Raw genomic sequence first — 13,164 nt, 5'->3', positions numbered from 1 at the left:
GAGTAGTTACTTTTGCTGCCTTCTATTAAAAGCAATTACATGCTAGGAAACAACACATTGCTCACACATTGCCAGGAGCATGTTATCAGTCTATTCTTATCACGTGAAGCCAGACACAGTCAACTCTCAGTAAGCCATTCACATGGAAGGAACATTGATAATTCACAAGAGTTATATCTGCCATTTGAATGCATCACATAGTTTGTTTAGGCTCCTATAAAATTAATTTAAATTAAAAATATGATCCTTAAGCCAGTGTCAACACATGACAAAGAGCATGAGGGGGCTTCCCTGGTGGCGCAGTGGTTGAGAGTCCACCTGCTGATGCAGGGGACACAGGTTCGTGCCCCGGTCCGGGAAGATCCCACATGCCGCGGAGCGGCTGGGCCCGTGAGCCATGGCCGCTGAGCCTGCGCGTCCGGAGCCTGTGCTCAGCAACGGGAGAGGCCACAACAGTGAGAGGCCCGTACCGCAAAAAAAAAAAAAAAAAAAAAAGAGCATGAGGTAATGGTGCTGGGGAGGCAGGGAAACATCAGACTAGTATTAGTACTGGGCCACTAGGTAAACTAAAGGCACACCACACATATGTGGAGAACTTAGCCAAGAGTGGCTAGGAACTTCAATATATTGTCACTTTTTCTAGATTGGTTTTATATTGGGAGCTGTGTTTTTCAACACACGTTTTTCAACACACCATATGTACATTTTGTTTGTTTGTTTGTTTAGTGGGCAAATTGATTCATTCAGTTCTGTCACTTTATGAGTATAATTTTACTGGGTCGTATTAATAGAAATACATTAATACTCTACATAAGCTAGGTAGCATTGAGTACACAAGAATAAAGTACTTAAAAGGGCAAGATCACATAAGTAGCCTATCCTTGTCCTGTGGGACAGACAAGGGGATCTTGAATTGAGGTTTTTGATAATAGAGCTTTAATCGGCACAATCATACTACAGAGAGGTGCAGTGGTGTTGAAAAGCACAGGCTGTGGATTCAGTCTCGCTCTAATGAACCCTATCTCCATGACTTTGCCCACAGAATAAGCAAAGCAAAGTGGTGAAGCACATGGGCTGCGGAATCATCCTGCTCGAGCTTGATTTCTACCTCCACTTTGTTCATCTGTAAAATGGCTACAATCATAGTACCTACAGCATAGGATAGATGAAAAAATTAAATGAAATAATCCACGGAAAACACTTAACAAAGAATCTGGCATATAGTAAGTGCACAACAGATATTAACATTTGTAATTGTTAAAATTGTCAGTTTTGTTGAGTCTGTGATATGTATTTATCTTCATTCTCACAAGACTCCGATTGATGGTTTTTCTATTTTACTGATCATTATTCTACTTTATAGTTGTTTAGAGACAATAAGAAACTAAGTAGTTTCCTTAGAATCAAACAACAAATCATGAAATAGACATTCACTTTAGCACACTAAACTTCTGTTTATTTAAGTGGGCCAACCATAAATTTTAAAAATTTATTGACTAAAACAACCACAGGCCACTATGAAAAAAAATCTGGCTTTCATTTTTGAAAATTTCAACAAAAATCTGTGGTAGTATACACACACACACACACACACACACACACACACACACACACCCCTAAATGAAGTGAATTACTAAATCATAGGAACTTAAATGGCAAAATAACTTTAACAAACTACCATAGCCAGATTCAATTATGTAGATCTCTGGTACTTAATCAGTTACAAGAAGGATTTTCAAAAAACAGGTTCTATTATATATATCACCGAATGAATCATTAAATACACACACACTTCTTACTATGTGCCTAAATTTTGGGTTAGCACCCATACTTTATTTTATTTGCTTGGTACTATGAAACTAAATACACATAACTGTAATTCTCCTGTGTGTTCATCAAACACACTTACACTTGCCAGAAGCTATACTACATACTGGGAAAAAACAGTAAACAAAATGGAAACACTTCTTCCTGCCTGCAAGAAGTTCAGTGTCTGATGGGAAGTCAAATGAATGAAGACAATTATAATATATTATGAAGACTGCATTCTGACAGAAGTGTCATATAAACAGAAGCTAAATGAAGAATTGGTGAAGGTTCAGAGAGAAGTTGCAAAGCCTTGTAAGTGTTCCAGGAACAAAAGAGTCCAGCCTGAGGATGTTTTAGGGGGAGTGAAGAGGCAAATGACCTTGAAATGCATGAGTTTAGATGTTCCCTAGGAGACAATGGGTGGTCAGTGAAATGTTCCAAGCATAGGAGTGCCATGATAATTTATACTTTAGAAAGACAATTCTGATTAGGTTGTAGAAAACTGATCACAAGGAAAGAGGACTGAAGGCAGAGAGACCACTTAGGATTCTGTTGAAGTCATCAAGAAGAGAGATGTCATAGCATTTGTAATTATTGAGAAATCAAATTGTACATATCCATATGGTAGGCAGCTTCTCAAATGGTTCCCAAATGCTTCCTGCCTCCTGGTATTCATGCCCTTGAGTAAATTTCCTCCCTGTGTGTGAAGCCTGGACCTAGTTAATTGCTTCCAATGATGAAATCGGGCTACAAAAGACTGTGACTTCCCTTTTGCTTCTATTCTCTATTCACTTCTTCTGGGTGTGCACAACTTGATGAAGCAAACTGCCTTTTGTCAGCTGCATTACTGAGAGGCCCATGAGGCAAGGAACTGAGGGCAGCCTCTGGATAAAAGCCAGCAAAGACGAATGGCGGCCCTCAGTCCAATAGTCCTAGAGGAACGGAATGCTGTCAAAAATCAAATGGGTGAACATAAATCATCCTCCACTCAAGCCTTCAGATTAGATCACAACCCTGACAACACCTCACATGCAGCCTTGTGACAGACCTTGAGACAGAGGACTCAGCTGAGCTCTGCCACAATTCCAGAAACTGTGAGAAAATAAATGTGTGTTCATTTAAGTTGCTAAATTTGGGGATAATTCGTTATGTATCAATAGCTATAGGCAACTAACATTATCCACAACAACAAAATGTTAAAATTCTTCCAACTTCCACAAAAATGTGAAGCCGTTTTCAAGTGTAACTGTATTCCTAGGAACTTGTGTTAAAATGGAACTGATATTTTTAAGTTATAATTTTTAATTTCTTGAGTCATCTCCCGTACAGTATCTGGAGGGCACTAAATAACAAAATTTAGCTCACTCAATCAACACACCTACAAGATGTTAAACATTGTTTTAAAATAATGATATGCTCACAGAAACAGAGATGAGAATTGTGGTTGCCAGAGGCAGGGGATAGGAGATAGGGGAATTGGGTGAAGATGGACCAAAGGTACAAATTTCCAGTTATAAAATAAATAAGTTTTGGTGATGTAATGTACAGCACGGTGACTGTAGTGAACTATATACTGTATTGTATATTTTAGAGCTGCTAAGAGTAAATCTTAAAAGTTCCCATCACAAGGAAAAAAAGTTTCTAACTATGTGAGTTGAGGGATGTTAACTAAACTTATTGTGGTAATCATTTTGCAATATATACATATATCAAATCATTATGTGGTACACCCTAAACTTACGCAATGTTATATGTCAATTATATTGCAATAAAACTGGAAAAATAAAAACATAAGCAAATCAAAAACAAAAAAACAATGATATGAATGAAAATTATAATAATGATCCCAAAAAACATAGTTCAAAATTAGTGAAAACAAGATAGCACCCAGATATTACTGAATAACCTATTAAAAATAAAGAATTAAATTTACTCTTACCAACAAGGACTAATTGGCCAAAGAATTACTTATATATAGTGCCTCAGAAAAGCTACCAGATTTGCACGTCCCTAAATTAAATATATTTCTCTTAAACAAATTAGAGAAACCTCTTGCCCTTACTTCTTATATCACGTAAAATATATAGTCTGGAACTGGTATAACTGCCATCAATATACAGTTGGACCAAAACACACCCCATTATAGTTTTATATAGTTGTGTGAAAAAATTCCATGGGATTTCAATGTAAATAATTTCTATTTGCAAAAATAAAACTAATTTAGCTAGAACAATAATTCTAAATGAGAATGATTATCTGTGTGAATTGTAAATGCTATCAACTGAACACCCGTTATTGTGCCTAATCCATACAATGTATATAAGCAAAAATTACTGAAATGGGGAGAGACAGTCTCACTAACTCATAGCTAAAAAGTGTCATATTGGGGCTTCCCTGGTGGCGCAGCGGTTGCGCGTCCGCCTGCCGATGCAGGGGAACCGGGTTCGCGCCCCGGTCTGGGAGGACCCCACGTGCCGCGGAGCGGCTGGGCCCGTGAGCCGTGGCCGCTGGGCCTGCGCGTCCGGAGCCTGTGCTCCGCAACGGGAGAGGCCACAACAGAGGGAGGCCCGCATACCACAAAAAAATAAAAAAAAAATAAAAATAAAAATAAAAAAAAATTAAAAAAAATAAAAAGTGTCATGTTAAAATAACACAAGGTGTCTATAATGTTATAAAGCTAACCTCAAAGGAGCCCCATGAAAAACTGATTTCATTACTTCATGTACCCCATGTACATTAATATATCCTTACCAAATGCCTAATGACATGAAGACCACATTCCTTCATTCATTATTAGAAGAGACAGACCTTAAGTCATAGCAATGCTTTACAACTGATAGATTCCATTCAAAAAATGCCTTAAAAATTTTAGTCATAGAAACAAATAACCTTATTCCCTTCCAAATATACAACTTCCTAGCTTTGGTTTAAGTTCTAAAGAACTGTCTTCAGTGCCAGAATAATAGGATTACACATTTCACAAGATAATATATGTGAAACTATAGCTTTAAAAAGGGATCAGTTAACTATGCAACAAAACGCACAAATTACTAAGGGCATAAAAGCCATTGTTACAACATGGGGAAGTGCTTAAGAACAAACCTGGGTTCAAACCTCAGCTTTGCCACTTACTAGCTATGTAAACAAGACATAATTCTTAATTCCCATAGCCCAGTTTCCTCACCTATAAAACAATAATATAGGTTATCTAGGGCTGGTGTGAGGACTAAATGAGATATGAATTTAAAATGCTTATCACAGCTCTTGGGACATAGTAAATGCTTAATATATGTGCTATTACTGCTATTATTGTTATTATTATGATTGCTATTATTATTGTTATTAGTAGTGATGGTGTAGGTAGTAGTATAGTAGTATAGTCACCATACCATCACCAATATGTAAAGAAAGAGCTATTTTGAAGCCTACTCATTCAGAAGGCTGAGGATACACTGCCTCAATTTCTCTTTACAATTAGTGACTCTTATAATTAAGTAATGGCATGGACCTCTGGCTCATGAATTCCTTGTTTCCTCTTCCACAAGCCAACTGGAAATGAAAACATGAGTCATCATTAAGTTAAAACACTTAAAATGTTCATAATGAAAAATTCTTTGATAAGGTGATAATATATATATCCAAAGAATTTAGATATAATAAAAATGATGAAATTATATACAGGTGTATATATGGTTTTTAGCTGACTGCCTGAAAAAAATTAAAGCCTTCTCAGTTTGTTCCCTTACATATTAACGCTTACACTAAGAAGCATGTATATTATGTCATTAAGATGACAAATTATTTGTTAAGACACCAGGTCTCTCAGGACACTTTAGCACCATTTCTAAGGAGTGTGTGCTGAGATTGACATCTCATTATTTTCAAGTCAATTCCAAGACTTCCTATATTATAAAGACAGACATAAATTAGATTTTAACACTTTTTTGGTTTTTTTCATTGATTTACTAAATATATAAGACTGTTAAGCAACCAAACAAGGGTGGGTATCTTCAAAAGCAACCAGCTGATTCTAAGACTAAGAAACACAATTTAAAATATGATCCTAGAGGAAAAGTGTTTTTACATAAATATATCTTCAGACTCAGTTCCACCATAATTTTGAAGCTAGCCCAATATTTCAAGCATTGCAAAATGATCTTTATATGCATTTGAAATATTTGTAACACCTCAATTTTCTGTTATTAAAGCTAAATTGCACTACAGAAATATATTATCGAAGAAGCTAAACTGTATTAGCCTTCTATGTTTATTTCTTAAATTTCCTCCAAGCAACGTTAAAACCAAAGAAATTGCTTACAACTTACACACACACTATCTTTGTTCTTCCTGAAGCCTCTAGAGAACCCTAGAAATTCTAATTAGAATTAACAGTTATAACCTACATATTTTATTATTTATTTCAAGTTTAGTTAATATTAAGCATCATTACTTTAATTCTTATATGATATCACTATTATCTATAATTACTATAGGTTTTTAAGGAAAATGACATTATTATTATAGCCTTGTTGTTCATATGTCCCCAAATATCATCAGTTTGAATAATAAATAAAACTAGAACACATATGCAAATTCCAACAGTTACATGTATTATGTACAGTCCAAAGTATCGGGTGTGTTTGGGTTTTCCGTAAGATCTTACGGACAACAAACTTTGGCCAACCCAACACTAAGTCTTTTCCAACTGCCTCTAATATATACACTTTCTGTCATTAATCCAGAGAGCATTTTGAGATCTAGTTTGTCAGACAGCATCATTAGGGCTTGTAAGAAGGCCCTAAATATTATAAGCATGAGGATTTGGGAACTAGAAGAAACTGTAGAGATTAAGAATTCATACTGATCAGGATATCGTCACATCTTGTCTAGCCTACTGGTATTGATTCACAATCAATGGTCCATCATCTATCTGTGAATTCCCATTACCTATCTGTCCTCCAAAGGCCCGCTCAATGGCTAATCATCAAATTATTGGGCCCCTAGGCTTAAAGAACAAAACCCCATTTCCTCAGTGTGAAATTCACCTCACCACCTTCACTCCAAGTCCCAGCCCAACAGGCTGTGCTTTCAACACAGCGTGCACTTCACCCTCTCCATATTTTGCTAATGGTGTTCTCTGCCTAGAAGGCCTTCTTTCCTTCTCCCCCTATTGAAATTTTGCTTAAATTTCAAGGCCCAGAACAAATTATACCACCTCTGGGATCTCCATTTGCCCTAGTCAAAATTAACTGTTTCCCTTTTGTGCTCCTTTGGCTTCTTAAAAATATCTAGGCTAACATTTAATAAAAATTGACTAAGTGGAGTATACCTCTTTCTTTCTCCCTGACTAGATGAGTTCCCTGGTGCAAAGACAAGACCTTATTCATTTATCTCTCTCCTATTTAGTATAAGACCTTGCACATAGTGGGTACCCAACAAATACAAATTAAATGAAATGAGAGATCCATTCTCTCCTAAGACGGAAATATTTTGGATTATAATAGGAAATTTAGAATAATCTTCTCTACAACTCTAAGAATAAGTGATTCAAATAGAAAGTATAATTTGATGGTACTTTCCCATATTAAACATTTACACATTTAAATATTATAGGTATCAGAACTAGCCTATTTTAAAACTTCTTTCTATTTAGCAATCTGAAGCAACTATAAACTGCTAAGTGAAACATTTTCTTGAAACACAGACCAGTAATGCTTCACAATGTATTTAGGGAGAACAGAGACACGAGCTTTCCAAACCCCTTGCAGGAGGAGGAAATTCTCAGAGGTTTTGGAACACTGGGTCTAAGAGCTTTGGAAATAGGTCTTAGAAACAACGTATGTTGCTCCTTCCAGAACACAGCTGCGTGAGTGGCAAACAGCGGCAGAATAGGGAAAAAAGTGGTGCCCTGAAGCTAGGAAAGCCAGGGCAGTGTGGTTTGAGTTGCCTGGAGCCACAGCCTCCAGCTGATTTCTTACTGATCCTGCCACCTATTGACCAAATTATGAATCAAGGCACTGCAAGTGACAAGGAACTTCAGCTGTTAGAGTTAAGATCAATCAATACTTATCAAAACAAATGGAAGTTTGTATCATTCAAATTTGTTTTGGCTATGTTATGGAATATGCTATGATGCTTAACTGTTCCTTTAAATGTCCCTTCAGAAATAAATCTCAGTAAAAGTAATGGTACTGAAAGGTGCTCCTGACCTAATTTGGACTCAAATATTCAAAATTAGGAAAGTAGAAGTAGTAGTAGTATCACATAGAAAATTCAGAGAATCAGAGTTAAGAGGAATGGAAATGCAGAATTCTCAGTAGTGAGTACATGAGAGCCTTTACATGACTTTGGTTTTACTTTGCTTTGATTGTTTTAGCAGCCAGAGTAAGAATGGATTCTACTCTAACTGACTAGCTTTGCCCAGTGCTGCTCAGAAGAGCATTGAAGTCTCTTGCTGAATTAACTGTTGTAATAAGTGTCAATAACTAAAACAAAACACACACAAACACACATACAGGATCATGTTAAATGAAAGGGAAAGGGGAATTGATATTTATTGAGTGCCTGCTATATCAAGGACCATACTGGATGCTTTAAATATATAACCTTATTTAATTCTCACACTTCTAGTTAAACATTAGTCCTTCTCATTTTATAGATGAGAAAACTCAGTCGCAGAGGTTACTAGTATCACAGCTGAAATACAAGAATGTATGACTCCATTTCCTCTGGGCTTTTCCCACTATACCACACTACCTTGAGAAACTCTCTAATGGATTTTATACTAACCTTCATGTCTCAAACACCACTTTCTTCATTTTTAAAATAGAGTTTGGCTTAATCACTTCTAAGGTCCAGACAGACTCTGAAATTTTATGAAACTTATAATTCTCATGGGACTCAATACAAATACATCAATAAGTAAAAGAACAAATGCTCAACACGAAATGTGCAAATAACTGGAAGAAGTTGTTCACAGAAAAAGAGGTTAAAATTGCCTTTGAATAGAAGGAAAGCTACTCAACTTCACTCCTAATTTAAGGAGTAAAAATTATAACATGGATGATTTACCATTTCACCTCTGAGATAGGCAGAGTTTGTAGGGAAACAGATACCCATATGTATTTTAGATGTAACACTATAAATGGACACAAACTCTTTGGAAGAAAATTTGGTAATATCTATCAAAATTATAAATGCAGACAGCATTTTATCCAGGAATTTCACTTCTAAAATTTATCCTACAGATAGATCCTACGTGCACAAACGTACATGTAGATACACGTTTGCCACAGCATTGTTTGAAATAGCAAAAGGCTGGAAATAATCTAAATATCCATCAATAGGTGACAGGTTAAATAAATTCAGATAGGCCCATACCACAGAATTCCATGCAATGTGTAAAAAGAACAAAGTAGATAAACATAAACTACTATGGAATAATATCCAAGTACATAAAGTGAAAACAGAAAGAAGTAAAAAACAAAAAATGATATATACACATATGCTTCTAGAGGCATAGACTATTTCTAGGAGGCAATGTGGGAAATCAGTAAGAGTGGTTTCTCTAGGGAAGAAGCTGTAAGTCTGCGATTGAAGGGATATGCTTCCCACACATCTTTTTATTATTATTATTATTATTAATACCTTGATGTGTAAGCATGTTTTACTTTTTCAATTTAAAAAAAGTGATTATAATAAATAGTAATCTCTGGAGTCCTTGAACAATCCTTTAAATGTGAAGTCTAGTAGAGCAAATAAGGGAATCAAAAGACTTTAATGGCAGGAATTTTCTTAAATGTCAAAATTCTTCAGAATACTCTAATCACCCCAGATTTCTGTATGTGTGTGAGCTTCAATCTACAAGGAACAACAAATACAGTACAAGTACCTCCAGTGCGCAAGATAAGCTAGAAGGGCTGAAAAGGAATAATTTTCACCTCTCTCTCTCTCCCTCTCTCTCTCTCTGAATCTTCCAAAATTCACATTCTCACATTCTAAGGCATGTTGTGACAAATCAGACAAATGAATGGTAAAGGTGCTAATTCCGAGGGCATGGGCGTGCGGAATATATCAATTTCTTAGCTGTAAAGACTCACTCAGGCTAAAAAAACTCCTATGCTTAAATAAGCTATCAATTCTGTGATAATTAGTAAAATAGTAATGTTAAAATGAAATACCAAAAATCCACAAACCACAATGATTAATTATGAGATTGAGAAGTTACCTATATAGTACCAAAATTATGTGTGAAATTCATAAGTGGTTAAGGATCTAATCATAAAGAAGGCATTCAATTATCAAATCAGTAAAATATACTTATTAGGTACCAGATTTTGATATTATTCCAGACAATCTGCTTATAGGAAAAAACTATCAAATTTCCAAAAAAAACCAAATGGATTAGTACAAATGTTAAGACTACATAAGCATGATGGCACCAATCTTACTCCAATTACATTATTTTCTCTTACACGGTGAATCAACAGATTCATCCCCTCTGCTTCTCAGTAAAAATGACAACTTTACAATAGAGGAGTATAAGTTACATATTAAACAATAAAAATAAAATCCATATTTTCAGGTGAATAATAACATTTATGCAAAATAAATTTAACAGGAAAAAAGCTATCCTTCTTTCATTGCTAGGTAAAATACAGTTAATATGTCAATCTAATTATGTTTGACTCTGCCCAAACAATTATACATGTATACATTACTAGAAATTTTTAGCAAAGCACTGAATTCAATATATCAGAACAAGAACTCTATATTAAAAAATAAAATATACCTTTTATCTGGGTAGCGAAATTCAGTGCCAATTTTGCAAAGAGATCTGGATTTTCAAACTTCTCCTCCTTAACTTTCAACCAGAAACAGTTCTCAGACAATTCTTTGGGTTCAATCTGAAACAAAAATAACAAAGATAAGTTTCTAAATTATTACTTCATATTTAATTTTTCAAAGAATTCACTTTCACCAAGGTTGAATGATATTACCTTTATTCATCTACCTACTAAATCAATTTTGGGATCTATCAAAACAACACTTTTTAAGTAAACATTCATTGGGAAAGTCACAGACTTCTACTAGTGTACAGAAAAATACACAACAGCAACAGGCCATGTAGCAAATTACATTTTAAAATATCTTCTACTGGAAGGAATCTTAAGAATAATTTAGTAAATCCCTGCCCCCAACTTACATACCTTCTTCTTGCTCCTGGATTTTTAACAATGGGGAAACTGAGATTCAGAAAAGTAAATTTCCCATGGTTGCAGAAAATAACCATAATAGCTGACACTTACATACCTCCTAAAATGTGTCAGGTACTCTTTTAAGTGATTTCACACATTAACTCATCTCATCTAATCCTCACAATAATCCTTTGAAGTAGGACCTGTTATTATCTCCATGTTAAAGATGAGGAAACCGAGCCCCAGGAAGTCTGAGTGGCTGCCCAAGCTAGTAAATGGCGAAGATGGCTTTCAAACCCAGGCAGTGTAGCTCCACACAATTGTGCTCTCAGCCACTACACTGAAACCCAATATTAGAACTGTGCATTTTCCAGTACATATCATGATGCTTTGTGATATGTAAGTGCCATTACACTATATGCTTAATTGCTAAATTAACATATCATTACATTTACACACACAGATAACTGGGCCAGCAGCTTCTGGGTCCTATAGTTTGGTAGATTGTGCCTAACAAAAGATAACTACATTCCAAAAACATTCATACCTCATTTACTCTTATGAGCAAAGCATAAGTATATGCTTAATTTTAAAACTGATTTAACCATTATTCTGGTCAAACCAATTTATTATGTAGATACTGTCAGATATCACTGTAACTATGTTCTTGGAATAGACATTTCCTCAAATGGTGGCCTGGGTAATTGTATTTTCATTAGATTAGTTCCCAGTGAATGTGGACTGTGTCAATCTTGATAATAAGCTTTTTATAAGACATGTTATTTGATAATAATAAAGCAAAATAACATTCAAAAGAAAAAATCTTTCACACATCATATAAAAAAACTATTAGTTTAGGTCTCTACTGAATACTGTCAGTGATTCCACACTATCTGAAAGTTTAAAACAAAAAAAAAAACTAATAATTTTCTAAGAAAAAAACAACTAAGATAAAGAGGCCCATTAATACAAAGATTATATTTAAGAATGTTATAGCAATTAAAGCTAACATTGGTAAAAGAATCAAAATTATTTTTCATATACTATTCTCTAAAACCACTTTCACTTTGATTTTCCTTTTGTCTTCTACGTTAATTTCAAGTTGTCTGTGGAGTTTCCAATTCTCCAGCTATGAAAGATGAACATAAGATGGTGAACTCACAAGCGAAAGCAAAAGAATCAGTGGTCATGTTCTCAATTATTATATCATACTTATAAGTAGCAATACCGTCATTCACACATTAATGAGCAACTATGACTAGACAAAGCCATAAAGCTATAGTCATAGTACTACCTTTGACCAGTTGATCCTCTTCATGGACACCTCAGGTTTATATATTTTTTTATGCTTCATTCCATATGGCAGATCAAGTGTTCCCGGAGGAGGAGGAGGAACTCCTCCAAGGGGAGGTGGTGGAGGAGGTCCCCCAAACAAAGGCAATGGTGATGCTATTCCATGTACCCCAGGTAAAGGAGGTGGAGGAGGAGGGGGACCTCCTCTGGGTAGAGGTGGCGCTGGAGGAGGTGGAGGCGGGGGTGGCCCAGCACCTGGCAATGGAGGTGGTAGAGGAGGGCCTGGAATTCCTGATGAACCTGAGAGTCCATGTCCCTGAAATATAAAATAACCCAATGCTTATTTAAATGCTTACAGTATAGTAGCAAAGAAAACTTATCACTAAACATTTCTGGTTGGGTTGTTTAAGATTTGTTTAATTTAGCAACATCTAAGGGCCTAAGAATACATGAAAAAGACTTGCATAGATTTTTGATAAGCATTCTAAACCCTGGATAATGACTAACTCTGCTCATATACTAAGACTAGGAAAGTTGGCACGCTCAAAGATTTTGTGAAACACTCCTCCAAAATAATGAAAACTTACCTTTCATTATAAATATATGCAAAGAAGAAGTACTGTATATGGCTTGGGCCTGTTAAGACTAGTTGGTATGAATATGGGATGATTAATACAAAATAACTGATTTAATTCCCTTGGGGCCGATTAGCTTTACACGAAGAGTCTGTCTCATAGCACCAGTAACTCAGCTATCTTCTAATACCAAGAATTAATGCTAAGTAACATCCATTGCATAATAATACAGGTTTATCAATGTTTTTACATCTATTATTTCTTTTCATCCTTATTATAACCCTATAATG

The 13,164-nt window shown here is 35.4% G+C and overlaps 1 protein-coding gene across 15 annotated transcripts in view; it reads right to left on the bottom strand.

Annotated features, from left to right (window-relative positions):
- DIAPH2 (diaphanous related formin 2) overlaps window positions 1-13,164 on the bottom strand; it is a 919,875-nt gene that overhangs the window by 600,157 nt on the left and 306,554 nt on the right. For all 15 annotated transcript variants that reach the window (XR_008616350.1, XR_008616349.1, XM_055081634.1 and 12 more), the window contains 2 exons: window positions 12,301-12,615; window positions 10,601-10,715 (listed from right to left, as the gene is read on the bottom strand). Coding sequence is in view for 13 of the 15 variants with exons in the window: in XM_055081634.1 (XP_054937609.1) it covers window positions 10,601-10,715; window positions 12,301-12,615 (430 nt within the window). In the remaining 2 variants the exon portion in view is untranslated. The remainder of the gene's footprint in view (window positions 1-10,600; window positions 10,716-12,300; window positions 12,616-13,164) is intronic.

Source organism: Physeter macrocephalus, chromosome 21, assembly GCF_002837175.3.
Source record: "Physeter macrocephalus isolate SW-GA chromosome 21, ASM283717v5, whole genome shotgun sequence".
NCBI classification, from domain to species: domain Eukaryota; kingdom Metazoa; phylum Chordata; class Mammalia; order Artiodactyla; family Physeteridae; genus Physeter; species Physeter macrocephalus.
This window is presented reverse-complemented; position numbering and strand designations above follow the sequence as displayed.